This window comes from Lathyrus oleraceus, chromosome 3 (assembly GCF_024323335.1).
Source record: "Lathyrus oleraceus cultivar Zhongwan6 chromosome 3, CAAS_Psat_ZW6_1.0, whole genome shotgun sequence".
NCBI classification, from domain to species: domain Eukaryota; kingdom Viridiplantae; phylum Streptophyta; class Magnoliopsida; order Fabales; family Fabaceae; genus Lathyrus; species Lathyrus oleraceus.
Genome location: NC_066581.1, coordinates 311856620 through 311875819, shown reverse-complemented (window position 1 = coordinate 311875819; position 19200 = coordinate 311856620). Strand labels below are relative to the sequence as shown.

General features: G+C 35.6%; 1 protein-coding gene across 1 annotated transcript in view; it reads left to right on the top strand.

Moving 5' to 3' along the window:
- The window catches only part of LOC127131031 (uncharacterized), a 133695-nt gene extending 120400 nt beyond the window's left edge, over positions 1-13295 (top strand). Inside the window, exon 5 of the mRNA XM_051059975.1 lies at positions 13108-13295. Coding sequence (XP_050915932.1) covers positions 13108-13295 — 188 coding nt within the window. The remainder of the gene's footprint in view (positions 1-13107) is intronic.
- The last annotated feature ends 5905 nt before the right edge of the window (positions 13296-19200 follow it).

Sequence of the window (19200 nt, the reverse complement as noted above, 5' to 3'; positions counted from 1 at the left end):
AGATTTATGCTGCCTGATGTTTGTTGAAGCTATTAGTGTGTTTAGTTTGCATTTCTGGGCATTTCGAATTTCTTGATTGCATGAAGGTGATGAACATATGCTTCTGTTATGGTGGACCCTATTTGTTTTTCCAGCACATTTACATGGATTGTGTTTGGGTTATTTGTTTGTCTGTTGTTGCATGATTATTATTGTCTCATTGCCATGAGGATTAGAATGTCGATTGTTGTTGAATCATGAGTTTGAACCATTGCCTTGCTGCTAAACCCTGCCATGATGAACCCTGTTATTTTTCTCCAGAAATCCCAGCTTCATACATGTGTGTGTTGTTTATTTTTGCTGCATGATGTTCATTATGCCATTGCCATGCTGTTGATGCACTTTTTTCTTTCGAATTTTTTTGTTAATACTGATGATTGAATCATGAGTTCGAAAGCCATGCTGTTTATGTGCTGTTGCTGGATTTTTATTGTAATTAATTGCTTGATGATGATGACTGATGTTGAAACCCTAGCATTTCCAGAATTTTCTCATGAATGTGCTTGTTCTGTTGTTGGTCGAATTTTGCTTAGAGAGGATGAAGATGCATACTGCTGTGTAAACCCTATCATTTCCAGAACTTCCCATGAATATGCTTGTTTTGTTGTTGGTTGATATTGCTTAATGATGATGTTACCTTGCCATGATTGATCATTGATGCTGTTTTGTTGTTTGTTGTTCATGATCGATAGTTGCCATGCCCTGCTGTATGCTTGAACCCTAGGGTTTTTTTTTAGAAACCCAGAACTCTGAAATGGATTGGCTGGTTACTGTTTTATTGGCTGAGAGCCAATCAAAACATTTCGTTTTGCAGGGCCAAAACGCACAGTTTGGTTTAGTGAGCCCAGAATTACACTAATGCCACTGCGTTGACCATTAGTTGACTTGCTCACCATGTTGTTTGCTCATGTTGCTTCATTTATTCATCCAACTTCCACAATTAATTTCTCTTTCACATTTCATCCAAAAATTATGAAATTTTTTCCTCATACTCATGAATGTGTCTAGTATTTGATTGTGATTTTTAATTAATTTTCCATTGGCTGGATTTTAATTGATAATTATTTTCTTGACATGTATGCATAAATGATACATCGTGCCATTCCTTTTGTGAAATACTCATGTTGCATCCAATGAGCCTGAAATTTTTTGTGGTGAAACTAGACACATTGACCTTCATTTCCATATAAAGTTTGTGCATTTATCATTTGTGGTTTGTGAGTTACAATTTTTTGAAGTTATGTGTTGCATTTGGTGTCACAACATGAACATGCATTTTCCCAATTTTTGTTCACATGCTTCCCTACATCCAAATGACCCCAAATTTTGCATGAATCATCTATCACATGTCTAGTTTGTGTATGAATTTTCTTGGAATTAATCATGCTGTTTTCCATTTGATTGTGAATTTTCTTCCATGCTTAGTCATTTGTTGACTTTATGTGATACATGTTGCCAAATCTTTTGTGAAATTCTCAAATCTTATTGTATGACCATGAAATTCCATATGTGATAACTAGACATCTCAAGCTTTGCATTGGTGTTAATCTCATTCATTTCTCTTCTGTTTTCAAATTGATATGATTTTTTGAAGTTGACCCATGCTTGTTGACTTTCATCATGCTTACTTGAATTTGGTTTGACTTCATGATTTTACTTGACTGCCTTCCTCTCATCCAAATGCAATGAAATTTGACATGCTTGCCATGCTAGATGTTAGGATTGAGTGTGATTTATTTCATGATTTTTGAGATTGTTTGGGTTGACTTTTGAAAGAGGTCTTGCTGTTGACCTATTTGTGCTCCTTCTTGCCATGCTTTGCATCCTTTTGCATATGAAATGACATTGATGCATGATATAATTATGAATCCAATTGAGAATGCTTCTTGAATGTTTAGAATTGGTTTGGGTTGACTTTTCCTTGCTGCCTTGACTTTTTTCTTTCATCTTTGACCCTAGGCTAGTCCTAGTGGTCTTCTAAGCTTATGTTGAGTTCATCTGTTTCAGGTTAAGCACCAATGCCTTGAGGATCATTCAAATGTGTTTTAGTTTGATTGTTTAATGTGCTAACCTCTGTTTTGTAGGTGACTCATATGCTTGAGTCTTTGTGCCTTGCACAATTGGTCCCTCTGTGGTTGACTATTGGTTCATTTCCTTTTGATTTTGACTGTTGAGCTGTTTACTAATTGGTTTGACTTTTTCAGGTACTTTAGTTGCTTAAGTTCTTTGAACTTGCTAGCTTTGCTATTTAGCATTTGCTTTGAGGTATAAACCTTTCTTCTTCATGTAGTCTGGAGACCCGGTCTGTTATTTGACCGGGCAAACTGTCTGAAGTCCTCCTTAAGAGGCAATGCCTGTGTTTGTTTATATTTGTCCCAAGCAGGAAAAGTCCTTCAAGTAAGGCAATTGGTGGAAGGTAGGGATAAGCAATCTATCCCCCACTATTCAGTGTGTCCTCTCTTTGCTCCCATTACATGGTTGAAGCATTGAGATCCCAAGATCTAATCGAGTCAATAATGTGCAGAGAGCTCCGTCTTTCTGAGCTCCCACACTTTCTTTGATGCTCTCTCTGATCTGAGATAGAAGCAATGAGGCACACCCCTCATCTCCTTTTCATCTGCTTCACCTTAGCCTCTCAATGGCAAGGTTAAGAGCGACCTTTACCAATTACAGTGGACTTTCAAAGTCAAACCCTCTTGTGTGAGCCCCCATTGTTTTGGCTATAGAGTGTGCTGTCTGATATTCATTGATTGATTGATTGCTTCATGTGCACTTGTTTGCCTGTATGTTATGCATTTATCATCATCATCAATTGCCATTAGTGCATGATCATACCATTTGTCTGTGTGACTTTTATCATTGTTGTTTGCCCATTGAGGACAATTGAAAGTCCATTGCTTTGGCATTTGCTCCTATGATATGGAAGGATAGAGTGTAAGACCTCATTGGTCACTCATATCTTCTGTTTTATCTGTTTGTATGTGAGGATACAGTTATAAGTCCCTGTAAGTTGGCATCTGTTGTCCTGTGATCATAATTTGATCTGTTTGATTTGTATGAGAGGTTGCAGTTATAAGTCCCTGTAAGTTGGCATCTGCTTTTCCTGTGATCATAAGTTGGTTTATCTGTTTGTATGTGAGGTTACAACTGTAAGTCCCTGCAAGTTGGCATTTGTTTTCCTAGGATCATACTGTGTATGTTAGAGTAAGTCCAGACAGATTGGCATCTGACATCCATGTTTTACTTTCTCCGTTTATGCGAGGTTGCAACTGTAAGTCCCTGCAAGTTGGCATTTGCATTCCTATGACCATGTGTTGCTTTTGTTCTTGTACGTGAGGATCCATTGTAAGTCCCTGCAATGTGGCATTGGATTTCCTAGGACCATACTGTGAAGTTAACCTAAGTCCAGACAGATTGGCAGTTAACTTCCATTTCTCATCTTTGTTTTTCTTTTGAGGAGATTGGTGTAAGTCCATTGAGTGGCTTCTGATATCCTGTTCTGTTTTAGGAGACTGGTGTAAATCCATCTATTGGTATCCGGTATCCGCTTTTATTTCTTTGCCTGTGGAGATTAGTGTAAGTCCATAGAGTGGCCTCTGATATCCCGTTTTGTTTTAGGAGATTGGTATAAGACCATTGATTGGCATCCGATATCCGCCTTTCTTTGCTTTGTTTGTTTATTATTATCCATTGCCTATTCCAAAGGACACACTTGAATCATCTCCCATATGATTTCAAGAAGTGAACCTTCTAAGAAGTTTTACGATCCATCTTCATCCATTCATCATTCATTATGTCCTAATCCTTTTCACACTTTGATTTCAAACTTAACATAGATATTGTGCAAACATCTTCATGTTTTCAAACTAAAAACCTGGACCCAAGTCCTTGACTTTTTTTCAAATCCCATTTCATAATACTTCTTTTGAATCAATCTTAATCATACTTTGACTCTCACTTTCATAATCACAATCAATTAACTTCACTCATTCACTTGTTTTGGCTTTGTCCATTGTTAATCTTTTCACATTAGCCATAGGCTTCAATTATCTTTGTGGTTGATGTAAATCTTGCCTATCCTTAGTGAGTCGACAGTAAGACTTCCGTACTGAAAACAGGGCTAACCCCTCAAGTACGTCGAAGCTATCCTCGCATGGTGGATGTTGTTTTTGGTCGAGTGTTCTCCCATTGATAAAGAAAAGCCTCAGTGCTTGTGTTTAAAACTGAATCCACCAACTTTTGGAAATCTTTTAGCCGAACTACGGCGTTTTGATCCTTACCTTTGATGGAAGGTACGTAGGCAGCGGGTTTATCCGTTCAAACCCAATAACCCAATAATAAAATGTATATTCTTTTCTCACCATCCCAATCATGTTTGCACAATCTTTTTGTCATAACAAATAACAATTTAGCATAACAAGTGTGAAAAGGGCTCCCTAGGAGTACCTAGGACGTAGTGGGTGCCTAACACCTTCCCGTTGCGTAATTTACCCCTTACCCAGAATCTCTGATCTTTTTATTAGTTTTCTACGTGTAAAACTTCTTAGGCTTTTGTTCGCTTTTTAGCCAGTCCTTTGGATAAATAAAAGTGCGGTGGCGACTCGAAATTTCAATGTATCTCTTAGCTTATGATTTAATCGATAGATCATATAGCGACGAATACACCGCTACAGAAAAGTGGCGACTCTGCTGGGGAGATGTCACAGAAAAGTGGCGACTCTGCTGGGGAGGTGTCACAGAAAAGTGGCGACTCTGCTGGGGAGGTGTCACAGAAAAGTGGCGACTCTGCTGGGGAGATGTCACAGAAAAGTGGCGACTCTGCTGGGGAGATGTCACAGAAAAGTGGCGACTCTGCTGGGGAAATCTCACCAGAATCCTTGGTGGTATTGCCTACTTTTCACCATTGTTGTATGATATTATTATTTGTTATATGACATATTTTTGTACAATTTGGGATCACTGTATTGATTGTAATGTGTGAATTGCTTGATATACATATTGCTGTTTGCTTTGGTGATCTGTGAGATGAGTTCTATACCCGAACTCGAGTGCACTCTAGGATAGGAGAATGGCATAGTCTTGTTGACTGGTGTGGAGTATTCCTTAGCCAGTTGACTTGCGAGTCCATTCACTTGGTGGAGGTCATGTTGAATTAATAATGTCACACAAGTTATTTGTGGTTAGGCATTATTCTTTCAATCATGTTCCGCAGAAGCCAAGGACCTTAGTTTACCAAACCCATCTTGGCCTATTTTTAGGACCGTAGTGCGGAGGTCGTTCAGATGTCAGTTCTGATGCGATTGTTACGCGATACTACACTCGTAAGAGTTTCTCTTGAGAATATTCTTGGAATACGAGTATTCGTTCCTCCGATAATATTCGAAAGATGGAACGATGATTATGGGAACCTCTGGTAGAACATGTCTGGCAGGTTTAAACCCTAGTACACTCCTTTTGGGTGGTTCTTAACCGAGACTCCATGCTCGTGACTCTCAGCAAACCCGTGATTCGTGGTTGAGTCGTTCAAACATTGTTAATATCAATGGATCCCGGATAAGGTGTAAAACCTAAAATCCATCAAAGCGGCTGGTTGATATTAGGGATGTTTGAACCGGTTCACGTACCGTTAATATCAATGGAACTTGGGTGTCGATAAGGTGAAAACCTAAATCCGCCAAAATGGATGATTGATATTAGGGATACAATGAGCTTTCCCACGACCTTTGTCTGGTGTGTCTTGCTTGATCCTTGAGTGTGTTTGTTGCATTCATGCATTCACGCATTCATCTACATCCATATCATCAAAAAAAAAAGAAAATTTTCAAGGAACTCAAAGGAGTTTATTTGCAAAAATTTTCAAACATGGAAAAACCGGGAAATTTTTTTTCACCTGATATATCTGATGAGATATTCTCATATATGATCACAATGCTTAAATATTTCAAAGTTTGCAAGTAAAACCCTCGAGTTTCTTTGAAATAAAAAACAAGCATATGCACAAACACTTCATGCATCATTTGCATAAACAGGTGTTTTGTTCCGGTCTCCCGTCCTGTGGTCTGACCCTGCGATCTTCATTTATTTTGAAGACGCACTTCGCCGGTACTATACCAGAGCCAACTCTGCCAGATTGATGGATCATCCTGAGCAAGAGAGTTGTGAATTCGAGGAGGATTTTGCCAGCCTAAGTGCTTTTGATGGATTTATTCCTGTTGATGGATTTATTCCTGGTTAACCAATCCCGGGTTGGCATTGGCTACCGTTCTGGGGCACTTAATGAGCAAGGTTTGTTCGCAAGTGGAGGATTCATCCATGACGATCAGCCTGAAGAAGAGGCTGCTGCTATCATTGAAGATGATGCAGAAGACCTGAACAATTTCGTCATTCCTGGTGGTGTCTGCCACAATTGGGTCGCTGTGGATGTTCCTACGGTCATTCATAAGTCAGCGTGATTTGTTCACTTTGTTCAAAACCCTTCTCCCATGCCAAGAGGAGAAGTGATGACATTGTTGGCAGCATTTAATACAATGATGTTTTCATTCAATTAATGCATTGTCAAACATTTGTTTTTCCATTTGTTTTCACTTTTTGCTTTTTGCATGAAATCAGTGATCACAAAAAACCATGAAAAACAAAAGCAAACATTTTTCATCTGCATAAATGATTTGCTTGTTTAAATTCAAAAGCTTTTCATTATCCAGAATCATTATGCAGGGATTTCTAAACCCATTGAACATAATGATCCAACGCCATCTCCCAATCTTGAATTCCTTGTATCTGAGGCAGAGGAGGATGATGTTGAAGGGGATTCCTGACGAGATTACCCGCCTTCTTGAGCACAAAGGAAGCTCATTCAGCTGTATCATGAGAATCAGCAGACCAGTCAAACTGGGGATTACAAAAAAAAAAATCTTAATCACAATCAATTAACTCTCACTTTCATAATCACAATCAATTAACTTCACTCATTCACTTTCATAATACTTCTTTCATAATCACAATCAATTAACTTCTTTTGAATCAATCTTAATCATACTTTGACTCTCACTTTCATAATCACAATCAATTAACTTCACTCATTCACTTGTTTTGGCTTTGTCCATTGTTAATCTTTTCACATTAGCCATAGGCTTCAATTATCTTTGTGGTTGATGTAAATCTTGCCTATCCTTAGTGAGTCGACAGTAAGACTTCCGTACTGAAAACAGGGCTAACCCCTCAAGTACGTCGAAGCTATCCTCGCATGGTGGATGTTGTTTTTGGTCGAGTGTTCTCCCATTGATAAAGAAAAGCCTCAGTGCTTGTGTTTAAAACTGAATCCACCAACTTTTGGAAATCTTTTAGCCGAACTACGGCGTTTTGATCCTTACCTTTGATGGAAGGTACGTAGGCAGCGGGTTTATCCGTTCAAACCCAATAACCCAATAATAAAATGTATATTCTTTTCTCACCATCCCAATCATGTTTGCACAATCTTTTTGTCATAACAAATAACAATTTAGCATAACAAGTGTGAAAAGGGCTCCCTAGGAGTACCTAGGACGTAGTGGGTGCCTAACACCTTCCCGTTGCGTAATTTACCCCTTACCCAGAATCTCTGATCTTTTTATTAGTTTTCTACGTGTAAAACTTCTTAGGCTTTTGTTCGCTTTTTAGCCAGTCCTTTGGATAAATAAAAGTGCGGTGGCGACTCGAAATTTCAATGTATATCTTAGCTTATGATTTAATCGATAGATCATATAGCGACGAATACACCGCTACAGAAAAGTGGCGACTCTGCTGGGGAGATGTCACAAATCTCAAAACAATGAGATTCAAACTCAATTTCCAAAGGAAATTCTCAGGATTATCCTCTCAAATGGAAGGGTTTGGTGTTTGGGATCAAATATGGCGCGAAGGGTTTTTTAATTCTGAGCATAGGGAGCTCTATTTATAGCTGAATCACATGATATTTGCACCTTCCAAATAAGTTTCCAAAATTGGCAATGAATGATGCATTTGTGTATGGGCGTGTACATGCCCATGAGATTATTCCATTTAATCCATAATTGAGCGAGAGTAAGTCTGAAATCAACTTGGAATGCAAGGCAAATGTATATGGAAGCTTGAAGTTTGATCTTTTCCAAATGATGATGCAATGTTCCAGCCATGCGCAGCCCTAGCAACTCTTGTCCAAAATGGATGAAATTGGACTTTTTGGAAAGGTTAGATCAAGAGAAACAACTTTTATGTTCAACACTTTTTCATTTGGAGCTTGGAACATGAAGAATTTTGAGGTGGAAGTTTGGAAATTTCAACATGTTGAAATTTTTTCTAAGTGTCAAGTCATATATCTCAATATTCCACCTTGATTAACTTTTTGTGTGAGCTTAAAATAAGACAAGTGTCTTTATCAAAGTTGTAGATATTTCAAAAACCTTTAAAATGGTCACAATATCATGTCATTTGGATTTGAAATGATAGAGTTATGTATTTTTGAAGTTTGGAAAAATCACTCGTTCAATGGTATAGACCAAAAGTGACCTATAATTTAACCTCATATCACATGCTCAAAATAGTTGAATTAACTCTCACTACAAACATCAAAGTTGAAGTATACACCTTGAATTTGATTGTGCAACTTGGGAATCTTTCATCTCATAAAAATTGAGAAAGTTATGGTCTTGGGAAGTTGACTTTCAAATTAAGGTTTAGACAAAATGACCTATAATGTTTCAACATAGAAAATGATTTTCCAAGCAAAACTAGCTCTAGGTCTCAACATGGAATCATTTTCATATGGTGAAAATTGTAGGAGATATGGTCTAGGGAGACCTAGTTTTGATCAGATGAATTCATCTGGCCAACCACCTTCAACCAATTTGCTAACCTTCAATTCTTTTGATTTTCTTGGCTCATGGTAGATCATATATGCATAAGATGATGAATTTTGAAGTGCCCCTTGAGAAATTTGATCAATTGGTGAGATAGCTTGTTGGAGAAGTTACTCAGGATACCCAGTCAAACTAGGGTTTCCAAGGCAAATCACCCTCAAACTCTTGAAGAAAACTTGATCAATATAACATATAGGAATCAATGAAACTCATATATGATGCTCATAACCATTCTTGGATCAATTCATGGTTGTGCTCTTTGTCATGAGGGTCTCAAACCCTATATATGGACTTGATAGACCAATGGAGATCATGTCCTACCTACAAAAGAGTTAGGCAAATGCAAAGACATATTTTTGGTATTTTGGTTAGTAAAATGATAATATACAAGTATGATACTGTCACAAAGTGCTTGGTGATCTCTCCCAAGACAAACCCAATGAAAGAGGGGTAAGGAGGATGCCAAGGTATGATCCCAATGCTAATGCTTATGATGAAATTACATGAGGGATATTAGGGTCAAAATTGGGGTCTTACAATGGTGCCCATAAGTGGTTATATAAATAGAAATTTTGTGCTAAGGTGTTAGTCACTCATTCAAGTGCTCACAAAAATCTAACAGTAGTAGGATTCAAAGTTTGTGTCTTTTAAAAGTATTGTTCAATCACAGCTAGCATTATAGGCAAAAGGTTTTCTCGTTCTACATGTTATTTGTATGGACTCGGTATATGTGTTAATGTTCATGCAACACTTGTGATCGATCTAGTTTTGATAGGAAACAAGTATGAACTATAACAAGTAATAGTTCAATTGAGTTTTTTGAAATTATTTTACTTTATTATTTGGGTTTGACCCAAATTATGAATTTGGGGAAAGAGACCATTTTTATTTAAAGAAAATTTATTCCAATATAAGAATAAGGACAAGACAAAGATACTCAACTTATTTGAGACAAAGTTAGAGTTTAACAATTCATCCCCACTAGTGCAAAAAGAAGAATATAACTTTAAAAATTTACACCTATTATACTAAAATTGAGTGTAAATAAGAAATACGATGGCAATTTTGTAACTAAAGTGTCATTTTAAGTATTAGCACGTGACAAAGACACTCTATTATTTTTAAAATGGATGTTAATTCAAAATATTATTATAATCAAATATCTATTACTCCTGTTAAATATAAAACGGGTGTAAATTTTGATGGACTAAAATATTATTTAATTTTATAATCCAAAGTATTAATTCTAGTAATTAGTTAAGTGAATAACGAGTGTAAATTTTCTTAAGTTAATATTGTGTAAATGAACTAATCTAAACACTTAACAAACCATAAGTTTTTTATTCTCTTCCATCAAAACACCCCTTTCTATCTTAAACCCAAAATCTTCATCGAACAACTCCATTCTCTCATCGCACATCACACAACTCCATTCTCTCATCACACATCATACAACTCCATTCTTTCGTCGCACATCATTCAACTTCATTCTCTCATCGCACAACCTTATTCCATTCTCTCAGTTCACGCGATATTTTTTTTATTAACCACCCTTGCATTTTCGTGGAAATTCTATCTTCTATATTACAATTTCACAAGTTCCTCTTTTACAAAATGTCCCTTCTCCTTGGGTTCCGATCACTCAACCTCTCAATCTTTCACAAAACGTCTCTTCTCTAACCTGTCAATTAAAACCTAACACTAAAAAAAATACACTAGATTGAGGCAGCTATTTTGAGGAGGTGTATAATAATCCTTATAAATTGAATTAAAAAGTAATATTATACACATAGCGGGATAAATACGTCCTTATTTTAGGGAAGTTTTAAATCCCCACAATTAGAAGTAAAATACTACTTTTTTTTACCATTTCGTGCCCTTATTATTATTTTGGAGTAAATTTTTCTTGTTTCTCTCTCGTGTTTCTCTCTGCGCTATATCTCTTCACCAACCTTTACTCTCCTATCTCTATTTTCTCTTTCGTACATTCCTTACTCTCCTCGCCGCTAGTATATCATTGTCCTGGTTGTTGAAGTGTCGTTCTCCCCCACCTCGTCACTACAAAAAAAATACATTTGATTGCGGCGGTTATTTTAAATAGATTTTTATAAACCTTCATAAATTGAATAAATAAGTGACATTTTAAAACCCCCACTTTTTAAAGTAGTTATTTCCACTCGAATGGATCTTAAATCATATTTTTCATTGATTGAAAGTTGGAACGGATTGGAATTTCCAAAGATGTTGCAGATAGTGAGTTTGTGTTTCATGATGCCCATTTTTGTATGATTTTGGTTATTGAGATTTTCTCCTATTGATAGTGACATATTCCTTTTACCCAATATTTGTTTGGTTTAAATGATAGGATAAACCTCATTAATATTTATTTTTTACTCTATTCATATTTAGAATTTTATAGAAATTCTTAAAGAATGTTGTTTACAAAAGGTTTTATTTAGATTATGAATCATATTCTCTGTTGTAGTTTTTGTAGAATCAATTTGGTTTACAGTTCCTCAACCTTTAATCCTTAGTAAATCTATCAGTTGCTGCTACGAGCAAACCTGACCTAGAGCTTTAACCTACTTTAAAGAGATCTCGAGGTCTGCTTGTAATATTCATCTTCTTTAAATTAATGAAGATAAACAATGTTATATGTATGTGTTTGTTGGTTGACAGTAGACAAAGAAGAATGTGTATAGTGAAGGAGTGAGACAGTAGGAGAAAAGAGTGAGTCCGCGACAACTGTAGGTTGTTTTTAGGCGTAAATTAGAGGTGAGTCAGTAGGATAAAATAGTGAGTAAATATAAGTCTCTTGTCTTACAACTTTAGACAATGGTAGTAAATTACTTTGGCTAATGATCTTATTCTACTACATCCAAAGATATGTACTATTTAATGTAACCCACACCTCTTATTCTACTACATCCAAAGTAAACAACAGACATTATCATCTTATTCTACTACAATCAAAGTACACAACAAACATAATTATCAAACAAAAATATAATCACGACAACAATAGAACAGATAACTAAGACAACATTAATAAAAGCATTACTAAAAAATTGGTCATACATTTTTTATCCATAAAGTGTGTTCCAAAATAATTAAAAAAAGAAGTGAAAGTGAGTAAATATCAATAAATACTTGAGAAATAGTTTCGCATAGGAAGTGACACTTCTATTAAAAGTCATTATAAAGAGTTATGTTCATTAACTCAACAAAAGGAAAAAAAAAAGGATAAAGTGTCATATGAACAAGTGTGGTGGTCTCAAGTATTATGCCATTTGTCTCTTCCATACACCCAATCGTTGGTGTCGCCACCGGAGACATTGACTCTGGCTCTGGGACCGGGTCTGAGGGCATGGGTGTAGAGGCGTTAGTGACGGCTTGTAGGCGGCACTTGAGCACATGCAATTATTAGAAAATATTGTTATAGGCGAAAAAACACAACTATTGGTAAAAAGTGTTGCTGAACAGATGTTGTTTCATCAAGGATCACAACCTTGTGAAACAACACAAATGTGACCTATAAATAAGTTATTCTGAATTCAGAAATTACGTCAAAAAACACATATCTTCTTCAGAAAAATTCCAAATTCTCTTCACTACATTTGATTTTTCATCCGTCTTGTGCAAACTCGAGTATAGGCTGAGTATTCCTGCATAGAAATTCTAAGACATTTAAGAGTGCTTGAAATACTATAAGGAAATTGTTCCCTACACGATTCCATCCTGGATCTATTCAATTTAGAAGCATTATCTAACAGTCTTATAGTATCTCAAATCATGGTCACTGATGCTTCAGTTTCAAGCATCAAAGTGATGAAGTAGGACCTTGTCAAGTTGGATCGTTTCAATGGAACAAACTTCACGCGTTGGCAAAACAAGATGACAGTTCTATTGACTGCCTTGAATATTCACTATGTCTTAGATCCTGACTTAACACTAATTCCAGAACCAACCGAGGATGACACTGATGAAGTCAAGTAGGAAGGAAAGAAACGAAAAGAAGATGAATTGTTATGTTGTGGACATATTCTAAACACATTATCTAATCGTCTCTAGGATCTGTACGCAGATACTCAATATGCAATAGAGATTTGAAAAGCACTCAAATTCTAATTCAAGGTTGAAGAGGAATGCACGAAAAAGTTTTTAATCTTTAAATACTTTGACTTTAAAATTTTAGACTCCAAGCCTATTATTGGACAAGTACAAGAGTTACAAGTTCTCGTGAATAAAATAAAAGTTGTAAAAATAGACATTCTAGCAGCTTTCCAAGTTGGTGCAATCATTGCAAAATTGCCACCTTCGTGGAAAGGATACATGAAGAAATTATTGCATAGTTCTGAGGATTTCTCGTTGGAGAAACTTTAAAAACACCTTTGAATCGAGGAGGAGACGAATGATAGAGAAAAGTCAGAGTCCGCTAGATACTCTAAAGCCAATGGTGTAATTGCAAAAGGAAAGAGGAAACATGATGACATGAAGAACTATCTTGGCCCTAAGAAGGAACATAACAAGTTCAAGAACTCTAGCGGACCAAAAGTACTAAAAGGAGGCTGCTATGTGTGTGGCAAACCAGGCCACTTTGCTCGAGATTGCAGGCATAACAAGTTCAAAAACGAAGTTAATGTTGTTCATGCAAATGATGACATAATTGCTACGGTAAGCGAGATTATGTAAATCAAAGGAAAAGTGCAAGGATGGTGGTATGATACATGTGCTACTGTGCATGTTTCTTATGAAAAAACAGCATTTAAAACCTATTCCGAAGTAAATGATAGACAACAAATGCAGATGGGAAATGAAGTACGATCTAGAGTCGTTGGAAAGGGATTTGTCGAACTAAATTTCACTTTTGGAAAGAAAGTCACTCTTTTCAATGTACTCTATATCCCCGACATGAATAGGAACCTTGTTAGTGGGGACTTGTTGGGAAAACCGAGTATTAAGTTTGTATATGAATCGGGCAAACTAATATTGACCCGTAATGGTGCATTTTTAGGAAAAGGATATTTCGCTGAAGGAATGATCAAACTTTGTACTACCGATAATATTATTAATGAAATTTCTAATTCTGCTTATATGCTTGAATCTATTTCTTTATGGCATTCTAGATTAGCACACATTGGTATTAGTATTATGAATAGACTAATTAAATCTAGTTTGATCTCATGCAATATTCATGATTTTGAAAAATGTGAAATACGTGTCAAATAAAAAATGATCAAGAAAAATTTCAAAAGTGTTGAAAGACATTAAAGAACCTATATCGCATGGGAAGAAGAGGATGAGAGCTTATCTTCAAATTCATGCTCAAAATCGGATGATGAATGTGCTAACTTATGTTTAATGGAACGAAAGAAAAGTGAATACTCACAAGTATATACTTCTGATCCTGAAAATGATCCTTCATAAAGAGAATTGTCGAAAGCGTTTGATGATATGTATATGAATTATTTAAATGATTTTAAGAAAATTTATCTCCAAAAGAAAATAATTTTAAAACTTGAAAAAAGGAGATTAATGATCTTAATAGCACTTTGGATTCCTTAAAAGAGGCGCATACATCTCTAGTTGGTGACCGTTTTAATGTTTCTAACACTTTATTTGAAAAAGGTAGAAAAAGTAGAATGCGTTACTTGTCCAATTTTAAAATCTAAAATTGAAAATCTCAAAGGAAAATTAACACATTTTATTTCACTATCTACTACTAATTTCACTTCCTAAGTGATAGAGGTAAAAAAATTAAGAAGAACCCCCATGTTACTAGAAGAAATAGAAAAAATAATTCATCTAAAGTTGTATGTCATTATTGTGGTGATAAGGGTCACATTAGGCCTCTTTATCGTAATAGGAATGTCCAAGTTCCTAGTTCTAAAATGACATGGATACCTAAGTGTTTCTTAAATAACCTCAAAGTACCCACAAGTTGGGTACCTAAGTTGCCTATTTGATTGTCTACGGGAAAGTCTTATCTCTGCGCAAAGGTTATGGTTCCTAGATAGCGGATGCTCAAAACACATGACAGGAGACGCCCTGATGTTCATCAAGTTCGATGAAAAAGAAAGCGATCACGTCACGTATGGGGACAACACAAGAGGTAAAAATTTAGGAGAAGGTGTTGTGGTAAATCCCTTCACAATCACCATACAATGTATGCTTTTAGTTAAAAGTCTTAAACACAATCTACTTAGCATTAGTCCATTATGCGACAAAAGGTACTCCATGGTTTTTGATACCTTAAGTCGCTTAATTGAGCATAAGGCAAGTAGAGACATTGTGTTTAAGGGTTCTAAGATTGATAACATATATATGCTTGATTTGGATGATGTGTTAATGCATGGATCTAAATGCTTAGTCACCAAGAGTGAAGATTCTTGGTTATGACATATGCATTTAAGCCATGTGAATTTTAACTTAATCAATAAAATAATATCAAAGAATCTAGTGATTGGTCTTCTAAAAATTAAATTTTCAAAAGAAAAACCATGTGATGCTTGCCAAAATGAGAAAGCAAAGGAGAGTGTCGTTTAATTAAAAAAAGGTTGTTTCAACATCAGAACCTCTCGAGCTTCTCCATATAGACTTGTTTGGCTCTTCGAGGACAAGAAGTTTAGGATGTAATTATTATGAGTTTGTAATCATGGATGACTACTCTAGGTTCACTTGGAAGTTGTTTTTAACTCATAAGGATGAAACTTTTCAGGTTTTTGTTATTTTTTCTAAGCTTGTCCAAAATCAATTTAGTTTGAAAATTATCAGACTCCATAATGATTAGGATGGTGAGTTTGTAAGCCATAAATTTCAAAACTTTTGTAACGAAAATGGGATTGCTCATAACTTTTCATGGACGAGAACTCTGTAACAAAATAGTGTTGTTGAGTGTAAAAATTGAGTTTTAGAAGAATTGGCTCAGACCATGATAAGTGAAATTAGCTTGCATAAGTACTTTTGGGAGGATGCGATTAATACTGCATGCCATGTCATCAATAGGGTAGTCATTCGATAAATCCTAGAGAACACACCCTATGGGCTACTTACAGGTAGGAAACGAAACATTTCCTACTTTCTCATTTTCGGTTGCAAATGTTTCATTTTAAATAAAGGAAAGGACAGTTGTAACACCCCAAAATCTACCCTTCATTTTTTCTTGGAAACATGGTATTTTGTTTTACATTTCATTGACATCATACTAGGTCATACTCATTGGATACTGCATTAGTGACATGGAAATCAGATTTTGATTGATCACTCCTTAACAGAAGGAGCCCACACAAAGCAAGATTGAGAATTGGACTTCATTTTCTAAATATACAAGTCTCAAGGGTCTCAAGGGGGTCCAGGTATCTTATTATGATCCTCAGTTCATCAATGAAGGATTCAGAGCTATCAGAGTGTTCATCTGGATTTAATCAGGAGATTAGGGTTTCTTGGCTACCTGCAACAGGAAATGTTTGGTTGGAATTAGATGGGCTTATCCATGTCATGATTATAGAGGCATCTTGGCTTAGGAAGACTCACAATTATCTCAGAAAGATCCATTGGCAAGCGGTGCAATCAGTTCCTGATCATTTTTGCCCTAAAATTAGGGTTTGGTATAGAATCAGTTTATTTCTGATTCCTTGGGTGAAACTCTTTTCCATGGCCCTCCATATGTCCACAAGGGTCTACATACAAAAAATCAGCTCTTTATTTGAGCCAGAGGTGCTTTAATTGATCAATGGAATCGGGAATCAGACAATTTGGGAAAAGTCAATTGTGGGGGCAGAAAAGTCAACCCCTGACATTTTGAGAGTGGAATCTCAAAATTCATGCCTAGAGGGTCCTACATGTGAAATTTGATCAAGGTTGGATCATGGATTCATCATTTAATCAGGAATTGAAAAAGTTGCTTAATTTGGAAATGGTTGACTTTCCATTTATGGCAAGTTTTCATGATTGTTGCACTTACTTTAAGCCCATTTTCCATCAAGATAAAAGCTCCATTTGAAAATTTCTCCAACATTAAAGTTGTTCCTCTTGTTCCAAGCTTTCTAGAGATATAAAGTTTGCTCCATTTGGAGTAAAATTGAGAAAGTTATGCTTGGTCAAAGTGAGACATATTTTTAGGACACTTAGAAAAATTTCTAAGTCTCAAAATCTTCAAAGTTTGTCAAGACTTCGTGGCCAGTTTTCTTGCACTTCAAGGCATCATTTGAAAATACTTTCTTCACAACAATTGTACCTTGCCATGCCCTCTTTCACATCCTTTTGAAATCATCTCATTTGGATCCATGGTTTGAGAGATGCATTCACTTAAAGTTGGCATCATGACTTGATTTTCTAGGCAGCATTTAGGCCAAACTGGCCCAACCAGTTTTGCATGATGAAACCTGAACTTGAGGCCCATTTTTCACCTTCTTCCATTCATCATCTCAACTTGTGCTCAACATGAAAGATGCTAAGCTCCATGATATCTTGTTACTGTTTGCATTATTTCTCCAATTGGTGACTTGAGCATCAAGTTACATGGCCATAAAGTCACCACCTTGGAATGTTTTCTTGCTTGCCAAACCATGCTACACAAACCAGTCACGTTTTTACCTCATTTGGCCATGCATTGGACATCCATTCACTTAAGTTTGGCCCAAAATAATACATTCCACATGCCATGCTTTCTACACCTCACTTCACACTTTTATTCTTATGGATAACAATTGTGTCAAAGCCCATTCAAAGATTGGATTCATCATATTTAAAAGAGGCAAACCCTAAAACCTAAAAGAAGCATTGGAATTTCGTGGCAAGGAGACAAAGCTTCATCACATATCAGATTCCATTCCACTTCTATTTTCCACTAGGTAATCATCTCTTCCATGGCCATGTTTTGATATATCTATGCTTGCTTACCATGCTCATGTTTGTTTCATCACATGCTTGTGTTCTTGTTATTAATTTATACATGCTGAATTTTTTCCATTAGCCAGTGTCCATGTTGACCTCTTGTGGTCAACTTTTCTCCATGATTAAGCCATTATTTTTACTAAAACAAATCACCATGATAATCTACACATTTCATACTTGAACTTTGGTTTTTATTTCGTGGCATTTGGTGCACTATAGCGATTGCATTCTTGAGTGGAAAATTGAAAAAAAAACCACTGCACATTTTCGTGGCTGCATGCATGGCATTAGGGTTCCAAGTTTTGTGGAAGAAGATGATTACGAACCGTTAGATCCATCATGCATCTTCTAATCCTGGCCATCCATTGTTTTTTTTGTCTTTTAGTGTTTTAAGTGGAGTTGCCCTATTGATACCATGTCACGTGAATTATTTAATTAAAATGTTATTTGGTTGTGTCACACCTGGATTTAATGATTTGGACTGGGCCAGCGCTAGTTTGCTTTTCACACCTCCATGTTTCAAGGCCCATCAGCACAAATACTTTCTCCTTTCATTTTCTTTTTCAATTCACATTTATTTTTCAGTTTAGATTTTAATTATTTTAAAATATTTTCTTCATTCATAAAAATACCCAAAAATATTTTTCACATTTCTTAATGTCTTATTTAATTTTATTTAATTTTTATTTTCGTATTTATTTAATACTAATATTTTATTTTAATTATTTATTCCAAATGGTCCATTTTAACACACTTTTTTTCTTGATTTTATTTTTATGTCTTAAAATTATTTTTAGCTTTTGATTTTTGAGATGAAGGTTGACCAATGTCCCATGGTCAACCTGACCTTTTCTTGGAATTTTATTTCCCATTTTCAATTTATGGTGGATTTATTTTTGACCTAGTTTGGTTGGTTGACTTTTTATTTGACTTCTGTTTTATTTTAATTAATTTATGTACCAATTTTCATTATTTTAAAATCGTTTTGGGGGATGATGATGTCCTGACCCCATCTTATTTAGTTTATTTTTTCATAATTTTCTTGATTAATTTGCTACTTATTTCATATTTTTTAGGTTTACTTGAATTTTCAGTTGACTTATTTATAATCGATGTTTGACTTAGGGATTGCTTATGGCAATTGAAGAGATCTTTTGATCCTCCCTTGTTCATCTCATATGCCATGTATTAGAGGCCTTTCATCTTGATTTTATTTGGTCCTTACCTCATTTTCTGATTTAATTATTCAGTGAACCCCTTTGGTACATATTTTCATCTGTCTGATTCATCTGTTATCTATTGCATTTGTTTCTTTCATCCATGCTTACTATTGCTTAATTGTTTAACATGTTCATACTCCCATGCATTGTTAATGCTCCATTATTTCATTCTT